Source organism: Pseudoliparis swirei, chromosome 11, assembly GCF_029220125.1.
Source record: "Pseudoliparis swirei isolate HS2019 ecotype Mariana Trench chromosome 11, NWPU_hadal_v1, whole genome shotgun sequence".
Classification (NCBI taxonomy): Eukaryota; Metazoa; Chordata; class Actinopteri; order Perciformes; family Liparidae; genus Pseudoliparis; species Pseudoliparis swirei.
This window is the reverse complement of record NC_079398.1, coordinates 24869648-24890331: the sequence shown is the minus strand read 5'-3', so window position 1 is coordinate 24890331 and position 20684 is coordinate 24869648. Positions and strand designations below refer to the sequence as shown.

Genomic DNA, 20684 nt, shown 5'->3' with positions numbered 1-20684 from the left:
TGTAGCACGGGTACAGACACACTCTTGGAACAGCAGAAATAGCTGTGTGGCATTTTCCAAGTGCAATCTATACACACCTCAACACGGATCCACACTCACGCACACTTAGTTCCACCAGAGCAGAGCGCCATACTCCTCTGAATCGGTTGTTTTCCAGCAGTTCATTCATTACCTTCACATTGAAAATGCGGAAGGTAATGTTTTGATCGCCGTGTATTTGTATGCGTGCGTGTTATTCTCATAAGTCAAAAAGTATTTAACCGAATCGCAGGAAATTTGGTGGGATGATTGGTTATTATCCGGGGACCATTTGATTAGATTTTGGGATTGATCGGGTCAAATGTCAAGGTCAAGGTCATGTAAAGGTCAAAATCTTCTTATTACCATAGCACGGTCAATTTGTATCCAATTGGCATGCAACTAATGCCAAAATGTTCATAATCCAATGCCCAATCTTGTGATATGCGAAGATATGCGCTCTACCGAGTGCCCGTTCTAGTTTTAAAATGGTTTAGCTAGCAGTCCATATGATGTATTCATAACTAGGGATGCACCGATCTGATCGGCGCCGATCCATATCGGCCGATATTCCCATTATCGGTTTTGATCGCCGTTCTCAAAACGGCCGATCAGATGACGTAACATCTGCGAGAACTATCAGACGTTTCAATCGCGGCGCAACGGAGACGATGCGCCCGGCGAGGGCCGCAGAGTGAGAGGTCAGAGGTCAGAGGGGATCCTCACCACCGAGCGGCGTCCTCGTCCCCCGAGTTAAATCTTTGGGTCGACTCAGCCGACTCTCACATGTCTGCCCCTAGAGATGCTCACGCTAAACACATTCCATCGGGAGCAAAGCGGGTTCTGATAAAGTTAGCGGAAGGATTTAAGTGACAACATCCGGTTTCGCAAAGTTAGCGGAAAGAACCACGTGAAACAACATCCGTTTTTCAAAATAAGATGTCGACAAATCATACACAAGCATATAAAAGTAAACAATGAACTGATTTTGTATCTTTAGAGATCGTTTCTGAGATTTAGCTTAAATTATGCTAACATTAAAACATGTTTACTGTACCAAGGAAGAGTTTATAAAAATAAGTCAGACTTTTTTATGTTAAGAAAAGTCCTGTAAATAGATTTCCCCAAGAGTTCCAGGAAATGAATGATGCAGATGTGTTCCATACATATCTGAAATCCCCTACAATAGCAATCAAACAATTTTAATGTATCAATTAGGACATTTTTCAAAGTAAAAGTCCTAAATGTTTAAAGAAATCTGTAATTTCTTTCATGTTTGAGTTGCTTTATATATGTATTTCCTCATAGTCCTAGGCAATAATGCTACACAATAAATAGAATGCTTCAATCGACACCGTGATCGGTGTTATCGGATCAGCAGATACTGATTCCAGTGATCGGCACCAAACACCTGATCGGTGCATCTCTATTCATAACCCTGTTCAGTCCAGAGCGACCGCTGGCTGCTCGGCACAGACTGGTGGGTCGGTCCGTCCCACCAGGAGCCAGATTGTGTTTCAACATGACATTGCTGAGACACTCCAGACTGCGTGGGCGTGGAGGAGGGTTGATGGAGAGATGTAAACAAAAGAAAGGTCCCCTTTGGCACAGAAGCCCACATGTTACCGTGTTGTGCTACCGCGTTACGCTATGAGTGGTTCTGAAAAACAGTGTTTTCTTTTTTAATAAAGGATGGAAACTAAAACTAGAATGGTTGTTAAACAACAGTTCTGGGTACACAACAGAGCTTGTAGCAGCACTGGACACGCACAAGTCAATTGTGTAATGATTACTATATGAACTAATATCAGCTCATGGCTAATGAACAGATCTCTGAGCTTCATGAATGTCTGGCGTTCAACACGGTGCCGACTCTTGTCCCTGAAGCTTCTAATTGTTCTTAAATCCAGACCATGTGCACTTCTCGAGGCGCCAGGTCACATGACCCTCAACTCTGTTTGCCTGTTGCCGTTTCCAGGCTCCTCTAGGGGATTTCCAGGATCACTCAGTCTGCCTTATACACACACACACACACACACTCACCCCCATTCATGCACTTTCCTAGGAAGCAGACAGAATAAATTGGACACTGGAGAAGCAACGGCATGGAGTGCACGCTGTGAATGTCTCACAGCTGAACAAACACCGCCACGAGCACACGAGCTATACTCAGACGCCACAGGCCAAAGAGCTGCTCCTTCTTCCTCGCCTCATTCGTCAAAGCACTTTCTACAGAGTCTCGGCACGTTAATAGTCCCCAAGTTGTTAAATGGCTCATAAAGGGTAAGAAGCATATCTAAATCCACACCACCGCTGCTGTTAGAAAATCTCTTTTCTCAGCCGCTGTGCTTGTTAGTCAAACCGTTTCTGCTTCACAAGCTCCACTTCACATTGAGCAGGAGCAGAACGCCTCGGGGGCTTCACAGGTTGACTGGAGGTATTGCTCATATTGCCTCGTATGCGTTTGTATCTGCGCCACAATTTCGGATCCTCTCTCACCTTCTTATTACCTTCGCATTGAAAATGCGGAAGGTTATGTTTTGATCGCCGTGTATTTATTTATTTATTTGTATGCGTGTTACTCGCATAACTCAAAAAGTATTAAACCGAATCGCATGAAATTTGGTGGGATGATTGGTTATTATCCGGGGACCATTTGATTAGATTTTGGGATCAATCGGGTCAAAGGTCAAGGTCATGAAAGGTCAAGGTCATGAAAAGGTCAAAATATTCTTTTTACCATAGCACGGTCCATTTTTATGTATTTGTGTATTGGTTGGCATGCAACTAATGCCAACATGTTCAGAATTCAATTCCCAATCTTGTTATATGCGAAGGTATGCACTCTACCGAGTGCCCGTTCTAGTTGCCCTCTGTTTTTGCTCTGCAGTCCAACTGTAACCATGCCTCATTAGTATTTTTTGCTAAGTGGCATCTTCAATTCCTTAATATGATGGACTAAAGTAATTCCTGTTTCACGAGGAACCAAACGGCGAGGAAACGCACGGCCAGGATAAAACTGCAAGGCCCCCAGCACACCGTTTTCCTCTCGTTATCGCCGCCTCGTGGGCAGATGAATAATCCGTCATGGAGATGATTTTTGACATTTTGCCAATAAATGTTAAATATCTTTCCTCTTGAGAAAAAAACAGCTCGTACCTAACATTAACTGCCAAACTTAAATATATAATGTCTATCAGTAAAAACATGGTTTTGCCATTAAGGATATGAATGTGTGCCATTGGTCGACCGTCATGGGGGGAAGAAGAACAAAGGCTACCGCGTGTTTTGATGTGTTAACTCCAGTGCAGCTGGATCAGGAACTGTTGATGAAGCCGCATACATTATGACCCAAGATGTGAGGCTGCAGTCGGGGCTTAATTGAAACTGTATGAATAATGCAGACTGTTGGCTTTTTTTGGACACATTTGAAAGACAAACTGTAGCTTTGGAGCCGGCATTCACATGCTGAGGAATCTGTCGGTTGCATAGTGTGTGAATAATGCGACGTCGGCCTTTACATTTAGTCACGTTCGGAGAACAGGATCATGTGTTGTTGTTTTATTTGTATGGGTTTCTTTGAATATACTGTCTTTTTTTCTTCATCTTTATATAGAAAGTCTGTCCTTTACTAGTTTAAATATAAATAATGTGATGCATTGTCATAATGCCTCTGTTGATGATGCCGCCTTTTGTCACATTTCTAAAACCACAATTCGATATGATTCCTTCGCCATCCTGACTTTTATGCAGAGTTTCCTGTATTTGGACATTTTGTCCCAGCCTAGTTGGTGTTGGCATTGAGCTTTGTCTGAGGCAATTAATTCCTACCCGAATCCGATGGTGACTCATGAATGAGTTGGCTTTTATCTGGCTGAAAATGTAAACCCTTGACAGGCGAGTAAGGGCGATAGCGTGTTAACCCTCCTGTTATGTACAAACATCTTTTACCCCTTTGAGGTCAATTTTACTCCAGGAAATTCTTATAATTCAAATAATTTCACAAGTTTAGGTGGCAGGTAGGCTACTTTATGTGTGTTTGTTGACAAACTAAATAGTCTTTAAATAAAAAAGTACATGTTTGTACATGTTGCCCATGTTATGTGAACTATCCATATCTTCATATTTCCCCTCCGCATCATGTGTGAACTCAGTGGTTTTCGCACTACTACAGCTGTGGTTATGTTTGGGCCCGGAAGTCTTTTGAAGATTATGAAAGTGCATGTTATAGTGACCTCAATATGATCCAAAACAACTTTGGGTGAATTTGAAAAAAAGTCATGAAATATGAAGCAAAAAACATGTCAATCATATATATTTGAGACCTGTTAAACATTGAATGGGGTCAAATTGACCCCAAAGGTAACAGGAGGGTTAAAGTAAAAGGGAACGAGAGCAGCGAGGTGTCACACGGCAGTGTTCTCTCATCCGTGTGTCTGGGTCATCCCGCTTAGCGCTTTAATCACTACAAAATGACTGGATTGCCTTGTGAGTTAATTTTCCCAACCAGATCTCTTTTTCCATCTCTCATTACTTGTGTACGATACTGTATAGTTAACGTATGATATTAACCGTACCTTCTCTAACTCCTTCTCTCCTTCCTGTGTAGAACCTGGCGGAGGCGGAGTATTCTGTGGCTCTGTTCATGTACATGCGTCTGCTGGGCTACCCCGCTGACCGCATCAGTATCCTCACCACCTACAACGGACAGAAGCACCTGATCAGAGACGTCATCAACCAGCGTTGTGCTGGCAACTCCTTCTTTAGTCAGCCGAACAAGGTAAGGAGACACTGACCGCAGCTCTGTCCGGTGAGTGTGTTCAAATGATTATAAAGCATGTGACAGGAGAAGTAGGTCCTCCATGAGATGTAAATTAAGTCTGAGAAAACGTGTTTCTTATAGATAGATAGATATATACTTTATTAATCCCCAAGGGGAAATTTGTCGTCACAGTAGCAGCACCAATAAACTAAACACACGAGAATAAAATATAAAATATAAAAAACAGGGATGAAAGATATTGATGTATACAAGTAAAATACAAAATGAAGTATATATATGTATATAAAATGAAACATATATGTATATATATACACACACACACAAACAAATATAATACAATGACTGTGCAAAGTAAAATATAAAATACAAAATAAAATATATATGTTTATATATATATATACAACATATATGCATACACAATACAATACTAATGACTGCAGTGTAAAAATTAAATTAAATATTAAATATAGACAGTGTGCAAAATGCAAAGGGTGTGTATGTGTGTAGTGTAAATAAATGAAATATGTGTGTCGTGTAAATAAATGAAATGTGTGAAGTGCAGGAAGTCTGGATGTGATCATGAAGCATTCCCTGAATGAAACGCACACAAGTCCACGTTCATGTCCTTGACACATTTATTCTCTCCTGTCAGGAAGACATATTTTCACCTCCTTATATGCGTGTAGGACTCACTACTTGCGTAGGAACATGCACGACACACATAATATACACACAGTGCTTTCACACCTCTAGCTGTCCGCTGCATTCACTGCACCAACCTTCTATCCTCTGTTGCACTCAGAAATATATTCACAGCTCTCGATTCTCACAAGGCGTTTGCTGTTCCTGCCTCCCGTTACCACAAACACACTCGTATCAAAAGCCTCATTTTCTCAACTCTCCTCCTTTCTGCAGCGTGACACACGGTATTCATTGAATTTAGGGGATTTGCATGATTCTTGAAGGGTGGAAAATTACTGAACAGTTACATGGAAGTTCTTAATTCAAATGTTGCTGTTGTAGGCAAAGCTAAATAATATAATTGTCACTTTGACAGAGCCCTGCTCCATCGAATCAAAGGACTATCAGCTGCTGCGGGTCAGAAGACCTCAGATAGCAAGCGACTTGCTGCCCTCGGTCTGAAACACTTTACACACCAGCTGACGAAACGCCTCATCGGCCTCACCACGGTTTCTGTGTGTTTGAGGAAAGGATTTAAATGTGCATACTTTGAGAGTGGGTGTAGATTCCATGCTGTGTTCATCCCTGAAGGATACTGTTGGGTTTTCTTCAGCCCACGGTGTCCCCCACCGTCTCTCCTCTTTCCTTCCTTTACTCTGCGTTAAGTCAGCAGCCCGTTGGCACGGTTCTTCATCCTCATTCTGTTTGGACTGCTAAATGCTTTTACCCGCTCGCCTCAGGTTATGCTTTCCTCTCTCTACATCCTCCCCCACAAAACCTTTTACTGACTTTCCAATGCCACAGACTCTTTAGCCTCACCAGAGAAAGTTGCAAGATTGCAAATGGCACATCACCAGTCATTAGCAGAGCCTCCAATTATGTTGTGTTATTTAAATATGTTTGTCTTGAACACATTTTTAATCATTTTAAATTACATTCGGAAAACATGATGAATATTTCATTTTCTCATCTCAATTCCCACCGAACATAATTAGAAAAGGCATCTGTGACCCAAAAGAAAGTCACATTTAGTGCAACTGTTCAGAATGGAACAGTGAACAAATCCTAATAGAAAAGTGTATTTTTGTATATAATGAACTTTAAGCGTCCGTCTGCCCAACATTTCTTAATGATATGGGGAAAATGCTATAAAGGTGGTATTATTCAGTATTTGTCTTGTCAACAAATATCAAGACATCATCAAACCCTGTCTCCTGATAATCTCTGAGCATGTAAGGCTCTTTAAGAACGACTCACAAATTCATAACTTCTCTTGGAGCTCTTTGTCTCTGTGGACTCGATTGCATCCGGCTTTTTTAGTAGGACCATTATTGTTATTATATATCTTTGGTCTTTTCGTGGGATTTGATGACGATAACAAAAAGAGAATATCTCATTTGTAAAGGTACAAACACAAATTGCAGGTTGTTACTGTTATAAATGATCCCACAGTGCAGGCAGAAGTGAGTCCGTCTCATGGCCTCGAGTGCACGGTGCGTTCTCCCACCGGGGTTTCACTCTCTATTCTGCTGTTTGTGTTTTGTGCCGCGTTGCGTTGTCGTATCCTGTTCTCACAGCGAACAAGAGATTGTGCTTGGTCATGTTAAATGTCCTAAAATGTTAAGACATAAAGTGTCATTCGTCGCGCTCATGGCCGGAGTCGGGATGCATGCCTCGGAATGAAGTGACGGGCTGTTAAACTTGCTGAGGATAGGGAGGGCTATGAAGAAGAAAGAGGGCTCTTATGGGAACATGCTGAGCTGCTCAAAGGTCATGGGGTCCACCGTGTTTCTGAGGATATGTCACAATATCTAAAACAACAGTCTTCTCTACAACTTTCATGAGTAAGATAAGCAGAGGAGGGACCGTTAGCAACAGTCCCAAAATCAAATCAACATACAAGCCTAAGCTGTCTCCTGCATCTCAAAAACAGGTGGCACTCATATGTTCATGTGCATCTTTAACCTCTTGAGCCCCACACGATGTTTGAGGTTTCTGCTCGAAATGACATACCCAAACTAAACTAAAACAGCTGTTTGAATAATGTGGTGTTATAATAAAGGCAACACATGTGAGCTTGTGTTCAGATGTGTAAATATGAGTATATATGTTACTGGTTAAGAGTAAATAAAGATGAAACTTCTATGAAAATAGAAGTTTCAGGATCGATTAGGAAAAAATGCACTTTCAGGATTAATATCTCCTGGATGGATGCACAGCAAAGGCCTAAAATCATCCAGATAATAACAACTTGTGAACAGACTCTGAAAACTATGACTCAGGAAAAGTCATTTTTTCTTCTTCTCAAGAACAAAAGTAAGTTGAATTTGCTGGCTGTAAAGCTATGAAGCGATTACTATGTCTGTGTCCTTTGGCTCATATCTCCGTCATACTTTGGTCCAGAAGGATTCTGTAAAGATATTTAGAATCTGTGTGACGTCCTCTTCTAACATCTCGTTTTTCATGATTGCACGAAGCTACATGTCGCTAGCTCCGGAAACGTTCCGAGTGGGCCGACGCCTGACAACATTATGATTATATTTTTATTTCAGTTGCTGTTTGAGTTGTGTTGACATGGCTCACTGATACTTGTAGCCCAAGTTGTCTTCTTTAATTTGATGTCCAACATCAATATATTTGCTCATGTTTATTATAATGTTATAGACAGTTTATAACACAATATCATAAACGCACCCAATTGGGTGCATTGGGGCTAAAGTGATGTTTTTTTTATTTATTTTGCCCTAATAATTTTACAGACGAGGTCCATTTGAGCTCTCTTTCTGTTTGTGCTGTATATTTTAAACACCAGAATAGTGTTTATTCATTCAGTTTGCTTATTAAAACTTTATTACATGAATGTAAACTCGATTAAAAGTCATTGGGTCCGTTCCTCCCACACAAATCTCAGCCCAGTTCTCACAGGCAGCCAAGCAATCAAGCAAAACAATATTGACATTTTAAGCAATTGTGATGCAGTTAATCCGTGTTTAGTCAGTCAACACATCGACAGTCTCGGGGAGATGCATTAGAAGTGACGCGTGTGCATATTTCATCTTCGAAGTTCACCTTCTGCATCCCTCCCACCGTTGATATGTGTGGCTGCACATGTGGGATGCAGGAGCCTCTTTCAGGACGTGTAAGCAAATCTTGCTGTGGGACCGGAACCAGATTATATCCAGATGTATTGACGTATAGATAGGGAAACATCTTCCTGACATCTCCCAGAATGCCTCTTCAAGACCGATATGAAATCCTTAGACACGTGTGGATATGAAGGCACAATAGATGAGTCCGAGCATTGTTAACGCTGTCACCCTGAGAGTCTCTTGTGAGAAATTACTTAATCTGACAGTCTGACTTGTGTACAGTCCGGGGTGTAATTCCCATGAATAAGACACAGCAGGAATGAGAGTTGGTGGGGGGAAAAAGAGTCGAGATCCAAGCTTGACCATCGGCTCAGAGACGGTACGTCATTGTCTTCATGAGGAGGAGGCCGAGATGAAGGAACATTTAAAAAACGACTTTCTCCTTGCAACAAGCTGCGTCTGTGTGCACACGTGTGCCTCACAGCATATTCTGTGTGTTGTGCTTCCTTTATCCACAGACCTGCATGTGCCACAATGACATGACCTCTGTAATTCACTCCCTGGAAGGTTTCTCATAAATAACGAAACACCATGCAAAATGCTGCGCCGTAGGGAGGCTTTCTATCTGGCCTCGTTGTCACTGTCTGTGGGCTGTGAATAACTCCCTCTTAAGTGCCCTTTCTCTGATAAACAAGTTGCACTGTTCTGGTTGAAACTATGCAGCTGTCGCCCCTGAAGTCGACAGTTATAGTCTCCTCCTCCAGCGGCCGTGCTGGAGCGTCTCTGTATGCCGTATGTGTTTGAACTTCTGCATGCCGTCTTCAAGCGGCTGTTGGACTTGAGCATGCAGCCCAGGACGCCTCGTGCTGCTGTAAACCGGCGCCCTGTGGCCTCCGGTGCTGCGCCGGCTCTGCAGAGCAACAGGAAGACGTGAAGAGGGTTTAAGGATCATTTCAAGTTGCATTAGCTAATCGGAGGTGACCACGGCCACCGGATCATTTATTCAGACTGGCTGGTTCGTAGGTTCGCAAGTCCTGGCCCTGTGTGGCCTCTCGGTGGGAGCAGCTGTCCCATTGATCCACTCTACAGGATCAATATATAGAGGAAAGGCCAACCTTGTTTATATAACTGCAGAGTAGAATTTTTTTTTACGGAGGACTTAAGACCTGTTTTGTTTATGTAGCTGCTCTACGTACAATACAGCTACTTACTACTTCAATTCAGTTTATTTGTAGAGCCCATTTTCACAAATTACAAATGTGTCGGAGTGCTTTACAATCTGTACACATAGACATCCCTGACCTTTGACCTTTGACCTCACATCGGATCAGGAACAACCCGTCAGAACCCTTGAGAGAACAGAGGAGGATCCCTCTCCAGGATGGACAGGTGTAATAGATGTCATGTGACCAGAAAGACAGATTTAGAGTTAAAACACATTCAATGAATATGACAGTGGATGAAGAGTTCATAGTAGGCATATTGCACTTCTGAATGTGTCATGGCTTCTGTTTTACAGGGTTTGCATTTCAATTTCTTTGCTTTGTATCACGTTGAAAGTTTGTTTTCTTTATTATGACAGGTGTACCAACACTAGTGAAACCACCGCTCCATTCTTCATGTACAGGAATGAATATGCTTCTCCGCAAGACAGTATTACTCGCGTATAAAAGCAGGTTGGCGAACACAAGCTTCCTTTTGCTTTGAAGAAGAAGAGAAACACGGAGAGCCCCTTCTCCATTCTGTCTCTCTGAAATCATCTGATCCAGTCGAGCAGCGCGGTACCTGGGCTCGGCGTCAGATGCCCTCTAAACCGATTTAGCCCACGCGGCCCACAGGGATTACAGCAAGAAAACACAGGCCTCTCTAATGAATGTGTGTGTGTCTTTGCAGGTAACAACAGTGGATCGGTTCCAGGGTCAGCAGAACGACTACATCATCCTCTCACTGGTCCGAACCAAAGCCGTGGGACACCTGAGGTAATTACTTAAAATACACGCCAAGCAGAAAGACTTGCCTGTCTAAAAATAGACGGCGTAAGCGGATATTCCACACACACAAAACCTGTTTAATAGCTTCTACTCCTTAGATACACATCAGCCTGGGAAACGACACAGCAGAAAGCTGGCGCTTAACTGAAACACCAACTCTCTCAAGGGGGCTTCGCCTCCTGTCATGTGTAACCACGACATGGAGTTTGCTATAGGACAAAAAAAGACTAACCCTGTGGCCGTCTTGAAGTATGCATGATCTTAATGAGGCAGGGGGGATAGAGTGCTTCAGGAGCGTGTCTGTGGAGCCGTTCTGGTTTAGAGAAGCCATTGTGCTCTGATGATTAACAAAGAGATGCTCAGATCAGAGGCAGACCGTCATGAGGAGACGGGGCGGGTCACCAAACTGCAGGGGGAGGTTTCCTGTTCCATGTCTCATTGCCGTCCCCTCAACGATCCTCCCAGGCTGGATTCTCTTCTTCTCTTTCAGCGCAGGCTCTTTATCTCTGTGCTCCCACTTCTCTTCACGCCCACCTCCTTCCTCATTTCACTGAATTGATTTGTAGTGAAATGGCCTTTGAGTCCTCTGCTGCCATGACATCCCGATGAGCTCTTCACACCGACTACCCTCCGTGTTTCAGTACCAGGCGCTTAAGGCTAAACTCTTCCCCAGTACTTCTGCTCGCCATGGTGGCCGCCGGTGCCGTTCCAGCTACTGTACATCACAGCTTCATCACAGCTGTACTGCCAGTGCCTTCACCCGCCCCCACATCGGACCGTCTGCCAATGGGAACCTCTGTGTGAATAATAAGCCATTCCTCTCTCGCGCCACATCCTTTTACCCGGCGGAGCAAATGCTTAAAAGCTGTATTTTGTTCTTTCCTCAGCGCTCGGATAAAGAAATGAATTGCTGTAGTTGGGAATGAGAAGCGCAGCGGGCCGCGGCGAGTGGTCGTTTATCTCGCTGGCCGCGGCGCTCTCCTCTCGGTATCGTTCATTTGATCTCGTCTTACACTGGATGTTACACCCTCATTCACATTCTCAGCTCGCATACAGTGGGGAGGGTGTCAAAGGTTGTCCCTTTTTAACAATGTGCTCCAACTCTAGTTATCAGTCCATCGAGGGTGTACGAGGGTTTCCATTCCTCTGGATAAGCAAGGACGTTGAACTTAAAAAACTATTTCTATGACCTCATCACTCGTGGCAAGAAGAAAACCTAGTTTTGAGGTCATAGAAACGGAACAAAAAGTGATCATTTAACAAGTGTCAAAAGAAGATTGCGGTTGCTGCAAAGCGTGTTACACACTAGTTTTGAAACCTCAGTCCAAGCCCGACATCTGCATGAAGTCGCTGGTTTCCTTGTCGATCGTCACGCGGCTATTATTTTCTAGCGGCAAGGCGATGGACACAGAAGTGGTCCTCCAGGGCTCTTCTGGTCGTTGCTGTGCAGCCTCACCACAGTGACTCCGCCCACTGCAGCGGTTGCAGAGCAACAGCACACGTCCACACGGCCGCCGCTCAGCCTGCTCCGATGGTTTAGATGAGACCGTTCTGTTTCTGGATGAGTTGCCTGAACTAGCAATGTTCCGTATGAGTTGAAGCAGTTTATTTTATATGAATATTACACGTCAAAACCTGCAGCCTGCATCCCCCACAATGCAACATGCCACCCACAGGTGTGACGTGTGGGTGCGTTATGCCAGTCAGAGCTGACGTGGCTCCGGGCTGATTTTAGGATCGATCGGGTCAAAGGTCAAGGTCATGAAAAGGTCAAAATCTTCTTTTTACCACAGCACGGTCAATTTTTATCCAATTGGCATGCAACTAATGCCAAAATGTTCATAATTCAATGCCCAATCTTGTGATATGCGAAGGTATGCGCTCTACCGAGTGCCCGTTCTAGTTTTTGTGTTGTTATTGTTGTTGTTTGTCTCTGTGGAAATGTTTTGCTTTCTCGTTTTCTAGCTTTAAAGTTTCATTTTCAAGCAGTTTGCTTGAAACATTACATAAACCCACCGGCTGCATTTATCAACTCGATCATAACCCTGCAGAATGGTTTCCATCAGCCTCGTTTTCCTTCTACATATTCATGGAACTCATCATGCATATTGTAAAAAATAATCCTCTTAATCCCAGGAAGTGCTCAGGTGGACATATTCCATATTTGTTGGCTACATCTCAACATGCGTATGTGTTTCTGTAAGTGCATACAGACATGGGTGTGTGCCAACATTCATGTACATCAAACGAAAGAGTTTCCAGTATCGCCACAGCTGCTGGAGTCAGTGAAACGCTCCCCCTCCCGTGCTCCGCCCTCTCCTGTGCTATATGCATCTCTATAAACCAGCAGGATTCTGTCTCAGATTTATAGGCCAGCTGGTCACATTCTGCTAAACTCCATTTTGTTATATTCAAACACCTCAAACACACAATGGTTAAAACAAAGGGTACCATTACAGAGATTAATGTCATGCATACAATTAGATTTTAGGAGTTGTCCACGGGTTTTTCACACACTTCTTTTTTACATAAGACATTGTATGAAATGCAGTGTTCATGTTTTTAGTTGTTTAACTGGTTTACACAGGCTTTCAGTGGGAATTCTGTCAAATGGAACCAGAAAACAACCTTTTTCGCCACAAGAGCAAGTCGAGCAGGATTCTGCCGTTCTGAGAAATGACTCCCCCGTCTCTAATCTCTTAATTCTACTGGATGAATAGATGACCCGTCTGCCCGCTCCTCCTCTCCCTCGCTCTGCGCGTCTCGTTCATCTCTGCTTTCTGCCTCTCCTCGCTTATTGCTGCTTATCTTTCACTTAACCTCTCTCCTCCTCCTCTGCACTGCCTTGTCCCTTTGCAGTCTTCATCCTTCTACTCTGATCCCTTTCTTTCCGTTTTGTTTTTCGCTCCATACATACGGTTTCTTCGCACTTTCCTTCCACTTCCCGGAGATTTGTTTTTCTCCCTTTCTGTCAAACCAATTTTAAACTTTTGGTTTCTCTCGCTCCACAGGGATGTGAGGCGTCTGGTGGTCGCCATGTCACGAGCCAGGCTGGGTCTGTACGTCTTTGGCCGGGTGTCGTTGTTCCAGAACTGCTTTGAGCTGACTCCTGTCTTCAGCCAGCTGACTGCCCGACCCATGCAGCTGCACATCCGGCCACACGAGTACTACAGCCAGGAGCAGCCCGTACGTCCACCCGCACGCAGGCACACACCCGCATCCTAATGTTCAGTTGTTCTTACTCTACATCCATATGTGCCAACAACAACTGAACTTGTATTTCCACATGTTCCACATCAGCCCATTTCCACTAAACTGTTCTATCTCCAAGCTGCACCGGCCCTCTGTCCAATCCTGCCTCTCTCTTCTGAACGGCATCTTCTTTCCCTTTTGGTCCTCACGGGTCCCGAGTCTCACTGCAGGCATTGGCCTGTTAGCCGCATCCTGCAGGCGCCGTGTGCGAGCATTGGAAACGTGACATGAGGTCAGAAAGCAAAACCCCTCTCAAAACCCGCCAGCCGCGCATGAGCCGACTGCCGTCTGGTCCCTGTGCGTCGCTGAGTGGCGCGTGAGGCAACAGGGGCGTCTGAAATACCCCATAGCTCCTGAAATACCCCATAGCTCCTGAAATACCCCATAGCTCCTGACACTTCCTCTGACTGGAGTGCTCGTCCCCATGGGGGACGGCTCTGCTGCGCCGTCTCTCCGGAGTCAGCACAGCGCTGCTGCTTACACGCACATGCAGATTAAAAGGCCCATTTGTGTCTTGCAACACGACCAGATGTAAAACAGGCTCCTCATTATTGCTGACTCAGAAGCAGTTATAGAGATACGGGATAGGCGGCTGTTTAATGCTCCATATGGATGTATACATATTTACAGACTGTGAAATGTAGAGTCTAATCACACTCATGCACCAAACTAAATAATGCCTTGATGTTTTTACTGTACTGGGAGCATCACTCCTGTATTTTGGAGGTAACAGCCCAGCAGATTGCATATTCTGCCTGCCCCACTCCTCACTTTAGGATGTAAAACTCTGCATACTAATATTGTCAAATTAGAACTCTGCATCCTCCTTTTGACGGTGCGTGAGCAGCAATCGCTTGAGGCAGCAAGTGAGACATTTGCTTTCAAATAAGCAGCCGGTAACGGGCCGGCGGATTGTAATTTCCTTGGCCATTTGCATCCGATAAATCATTTCCCAAGCGGAGCCTGCTAACAAGACAGACGTACGGTTTCATCACATTCCTTTCACATCACAGCCGGGATTCCAAATATTCTTTCTCTGACTGATCTTTTTTGTTTCCTTCTCCCAGAGAGATGCTTCTGGACAGCCGGACCAAATTATCAAGAACATGCCGGAGATGACCAACATGGTGTATAATATGTACATGCACATGATCCAGACGTCCCAGAAGTACAGACAGGTAAACGCCTTCGATAAATACAATAATGACGAGAGCCATCAAACAACATTTAGAACGACCCGCATTGCAGTCCCGTTGGTGTATGATAGAAGAGAGGCTGATATTACTATTCAAAACTGGTTCTTTTATAAGAGTAGAGTAGACCCACACACTATTAACACATATTTGTATTGATTTTAAGTCTTGTGACATTTATGAACTGCTAAAAGCTGTCTGTCTCTCCCTGGTCGCTTTGGTAGTATCTTTAATCTTTAATGCAGCGCAGTAAATGGGTCAGACGTACGAGAGCTAGTTGTGTATGTGGCACCAGCCGAGTATATTGCGATCGGTGAATTCTCCACTTTTTATCCAGTCACATATTGTCTCTTGTGCAATTTTTAAAAAGAGGATTATGACATGACTGTAAGAGAAAAGGTTGGGACTTGTTCAGACTGCCAGCTCAATTCAAAGTGTTGGCTCATCCCGTCTGTATCCAGATTGATTTAAGAAAGTCTAGAACACAAAGAAATACAAAAATTAAATGCAATTTTTAAAAATCAGATCCAAACCACTTAGGGAGGTAGTTTTGAAACGCGCTTCTAGTCTGATTCCCACATTCCAAACATCCCGGGGACACGAATCGTCATTGAAAGTGTGGAAGTGCGCTATGGAGGACAACAGATGAGAACAATAATCCGTGGAAAGGTGCCAAAATAAATTGTCGGCTGGCACACCGAGCTTCTCTGGAGGAGGAGGTCTGCACTGCAACTCCACTGCAAACAATGTGATTGTTTCCAAGTTAAAGGCTAAAGCTGCACCCCCAGCAGAGCCTACACCGTTACCATAGCAACCCGTGTAGATGGAGTTGGTGAAGTCACAACACGCAAATCTGATCTGATCAATGGCAACTAGCAGCGTGGACAATCTGCCTCTTTAGGATCGGATTTGCCTGCAGTCTGACCGTCGCCTTGGAAAAAAAGACTTTGCTTTGATGGTATTCTACTTTTCCCTCAACATAGACTATTTCCCGGTAGAATACAAGTATATTTAATATTTTAGTAATAGGATCATGTGACATCGAGGTCGGAGAATTCTTCATTGTGCATTCATGTTTTTCTTTCCGATGGCTTCTCAGCAGCAACAGCAGAAGCTCGCCCTGCCGCCGCCGCAACAAACCACGGCCGATGCTGTGGTGGAGGAAGAGCCAGTTGGCTCTGGGGACCTGCAAGAACCAACCCCCAAGGAGCAGGAACCAACCCCCAAGGAGCAGGAACCAACCCTCAAGGAGCAGGAACCAACCCTCAAGGAGCAGGAACCAACCCCCATGGAGCAGGAACCAACCCCCAAGGAGCAGGAACCAACCCCCAAGGAGCAGGAACCAACCCCCATGGAGCAGGAACCAACCCCCAAGGAGCAGGAACCAACCCCCAAGACGGAGGAACCAACCCCCAAGACGCAGGAACCAACCCCCAAGGAGCAGGAACCAACCCCCAAGATGGAGGAACCAACCGCCAAGGAGCAGGAACCAACCGCCAAGGAGCAGGAACCAACCCCCAAGGAGCAGGAACCAACCCCCAAGATGGAGGAACCAACCCCCAAGATGGAGGAACCAACCCCCAAGGAGCAGGAACCAACCGCCAAGGAGCAGGAACCAACCCCCATGGAGCAGGAACCAACCCCCAAGACACAGGAACCAACACCCAAGGAGCAGGAACCAACCCCCATGGAGCAGGAACCAACCCCCATGGAGCAGGAACCAAGCCCCAAGACGCAGGAACCAAGCCCCAAGACGCAGGAACCAAGCCCCAAGGAGCAGGAACCAACCCCCAAGGAGCAGGAGCCAACCGCCAAGGAGCAGGAACCAACCCCCAAGACGGAGGAACCAACCCCCAAGGAGCAGGAACCAACCCCCAAGATGGAGGAACCAACCGCCAAGGAGCAGGAACCAACCCCCAAGGAGCAGGAACCAACCCCCAAGATGGAGGAACCAACCCCCAAGATGGAGGAACCAACCCCCAAGGAGCAGGAACCAACCCCCAAGGAGCAGGAACCAACCCCCAAGATGGAGGAACCAACCCCCAAGGAGCAGGAACCAACCCCCAAGACGGAGGAACCAACCCCCAAGACGGAGGAACCAACCCCCAAGACGGAGGAACCAACCCCCAAGGAGCAGGAACCAACCCCCAAGACGGAGGAACCAACCCCCAAGGAGCAGGAACCAACCCCCAAGACGGAGGAACCAACCGCCAAGACGCAGGAACCAACCCCCAAGGAGCAGGACCCCCCAGAAGGAGAGTCAAACTCTGAGGACACCAGTGAGAAGGAAGAAAGGCCAGACGCACTGGGCCACGCGAAGATGCCAGAGCATCCTGGCAGAGACAGAGACGACGAGGTGGTGGAGAGTGGAGCGGAGCAAAAGCCGTAGAGCGGTCACATGCGGGACTTTAATTTATGGCCTCGGTTATTTAGGGAACCGAGTGGAGTCCCCTAAGGAAAGCTCAGTGGGGAGTCAATGATTGTGAATTAGTTTTTCTACGGAAAGGAAATGCTGATGATAATGTTCCATTAATTTTTGTAAAACACATTTTGTAACCGTTACTTTTTTATTAAAAATAAATCCAACTCCATTATTGTGTGAAACGTGTTTTTCTATACGTCGACCCATCAGAGTTTATACGACTCCTAAAGATGTCGTAATCGTACGCACAATCTGACAGACAAACACGATGTATCGTCAACATGCTTACGCCTTGTTTAAATCATGACACTTCATCCATTCATCTGCTTCCTTTCTCAGCTTTAAGCACAACTCAAATCTGATTGGCTCCGCCTATACCAGCCACACAGGCTGCGACTAAGCTGCATTAGTAGGTCAGGCACTTCACCCAAGGGCCGTGTTGCCATGTCCGCGGTTTTCCCGCGGACATGGGCTACTTTTGAAGTGTTGCCGCGGGTTGAATTTTTTTGTCCGCTGATTCGGGTAGACCTATTTTGCATGCAAATTACATGAACATCTTTAAATAAAAATCCATATTTTTAACAGAAGACAGCTCTATACCTTCGACTGGCGGAGTGAGCGCCATGATGACTTCTGAAACAGTCGAACCCCCCCCGTGGGTCACTTTCCTATCTCGGGGGCATCATGAAGAAGTTATGCTTAGGGCACCAACATGGTTACCAGCGGTACTGGACATGGACTTTAAAAGCAGTGTATATGGTTTGGCACGGGCATATTTTGAGTTCTGATATTGGGCTGGTTTTTGTGCTGGTTTTATTGGCCATTGGGCTGGTTTTGTCACACAGACCTGGCAACCCTGCCCAAGGGCCGGTGTGCATGCTGGGGGATTTCAACTCGCGCTCTGGGTGTACAGTCACTCAACTAGCAAGCCTTGAATTATGTGGCATTCCTAACTGTGGAGTATTTATACAGAATAACTTCAGGTCCAGGTTCTGACGACCACATGGGAGGCTGAAGACTCGTGTTGGCATTAAAGCAACAATTAAAAAGCAAAGTTCCAACCCAAGTTGTCGTAGTTCAAACATAAATTCAGTTAAAGTTGAAGAGGTTAACACAGTCCACAGCCCTGAAGGCAAAAACACAGACTGGAAATTCATTCATTATCATGCACCAAAGGTGGGCCGAGTCCGTCTACACACTGCGGATGGTTTTGGCATGAAGCCCACAAGACGGACCAATTTACTGTATCACGTGATGCTGGAATGTTGTATTGATCGGCTACTGATTGAATAAACTGTGTTCCATCACATGTCACTCATTCCTTCTCTGCAAAACCCGTGACAGCAAAACTTTTGCCGGAGTCACATGAGTGTCGGCGTTGTGCAACGTCCTCCCTCTGCGGAGCCTTTCAGCCACGAACTGTCTGTCTGCTCCCAGCCGGCTTCGTGAGGGAGCCTGTGGCCCCGTGTTGGAGAATAGAGCCAACTGGAGGGACCTCTGCTCACAACCAGGAGAAGGATCCGGGAGACGTGAGATCAGGAGATCAGGAGATCACATCCTCCAGAATCTGTCTCTGCTGAAGGTGAGCATGTCTTTTATTCAACAACGATATTCATTTGGTTAAAAGCTACTTCGAGCTCACTGCTAACCTTTTAACCTTTGCTACAGGCGGATGTGTAACAGACAACAGGCTGGAAACTAGATCATTATTTGGTCATGAGTTCAGACGGTATTATATATATATATATATGTATGTCTGTATATATATATGTGTGTATGTATGTATATATATATGTGTATATGTATGTATGTATATATGTATGTATATATGTATGTATGTATATATATGTATGTATATATATATATATGTATGTGTGTATATATATATACATATATAATGCTAATAGGACTGATGTGTGACGTGTGAACCATCCATACCTGATGATTTATATATATATACACATATACACATATATATGTATATATACATATACATATATATAAATCATCAGGTATGGATGGTTCACACATCACACATCAGTCCTATTAGCATTTTTTCATCACAGATAATACAACAAGCATTTTTATAGCTGAGAAATAACCACACATCATCTTCCAGGCCACCGTTCATCGTCAGCGTGGACAGATAAAGTTATGCATGATGCCGGTCTGCTGTTAGCGGGTGGCTAACAGGCCGGCGTCGGTCTTCGAGACCCATAAGCGTGCGGCGCGTTGACCTCACCAGGCAGACGGGCCCGGTGGCTGTAGCTCATCACGCTTTGTCAAGGCCAGCTCCTAATCCTGACAAATAAATCCAGATCATCAACCGGCACGTTTCAATCTGATAATCTCCAATCATTGCTGAAGCGGCGCGGCCGCTCACAGGAACACGCTCTATTGTCGTGACTGACGGGCTTTCAGTTCCTATCCTAAAGTGCACTTCTGCCAGGCTTCCACTCAAATTCCAATGATGAGTTCTCGTTGTATGAATTGGGCTTTGCGGAGCAGGCCGGTGTTTGCTCCGAGTCTCCACCTTCACCGCTCTCTTCCTTCTCTCAGGCGAGGATGGCCGGTTGCGGGTCTTGTTTCTGGGGCCTTCTCTGGCTGGTGGTCCTGATCTGCGTGACCTGGCCTCTGAGCATCACCTTAGGAGGTCTCTACGGCCTCATCAGCCCCCTCACCACCTGCCTCGGCCTGGACCGGTTTTCCGACTTGCTCCTGGAGGGGGCCAACCTGGGCCGACTTTGTGCCAATAACATGAGGCGCGGCACGCCTTTGTGCTGAGGTCCACCGCGGGCGATCCGCACCAGACGGCAGGACCAGAGACTGGAGGCGAGATGTGAGAAGAGCATTTGCCTTGAGAACCGTCCACGTCCGTTTCATGCCGAGATGACGTGAGATGATTGGGACTTGAGCAGCTTATGCAACAAACGGCTCCGCATGGTTTGAGTCCTCTTGTTCTGTTAACATGTAATTAACCACGCATTTCAAACTGCTATGGGGTCGTCAGGAAGAAAATCGGCTTTGTGTTCATGGTCTGAGTTTGATGCCACTGCTCGGAGAAGATAAGAATGGAATAGGCAATTTAACAATGGAAATACTTAGACTTGTAAATGACTGGATGTAAACTTTTAATGCGATTAAAACTGCTTCGGACTTGCCCTCTGTGTTTGTTGACTCACTTATACAGTATTTGGTGGGAAATCCATGTTTGAGAGTTTTGAAGGTAAATAGAGAATCAAAGAAAGCCAAAGA

At 45.2% G+C, this 20684-nt stretch overlaps 1 protein-coding gene across 6 annotated transcripts in view; it reads left to right on the top strand.

Moving 5' to 3' along the window:
- The window catches only part of aqr (aquarius intron-binding spliceosomal factor), a 55637-nt gene extending 35047 nt beyond the window's left edge, over positions 1-20590 (top strand). For 4 of the 6 annotated variants that reach the window (XM_056426172.1, XM_056426176.1, XM_056426178.1 and 1 more), the window contains exons 32-37: positions 4628-4798; positions 10465-10550; positions 13574-13748; positions 14882-14992; positions 16107-19011; positions 19989-20590. In XM_056426172.1, coding sequence (XP_056282147.1) covers positions 4628-4798; positions 10465-10550; positions 13574-13748; positions 14882-14992; positions 16107-17396 — 1833 coding nt within the window. In that variant the 3' untranslated portion in view covers positions 17397-19011; positions 19989-20590. Of the gene's footprint in view, positions 1-4627; positions 4799-10464; positions 10551-13573; positions 13749-14881; positions 14993-16106; positions 19012-19097; positions 19159-19988 lie in introns of all 6 variants that reach the window. The other 2 variants (XM_056426174.1, XM_056426175.1) reach the window with 2 other exon arrangements.
- Positions 20591-20684: the final 94 nt, after the last annotated feature.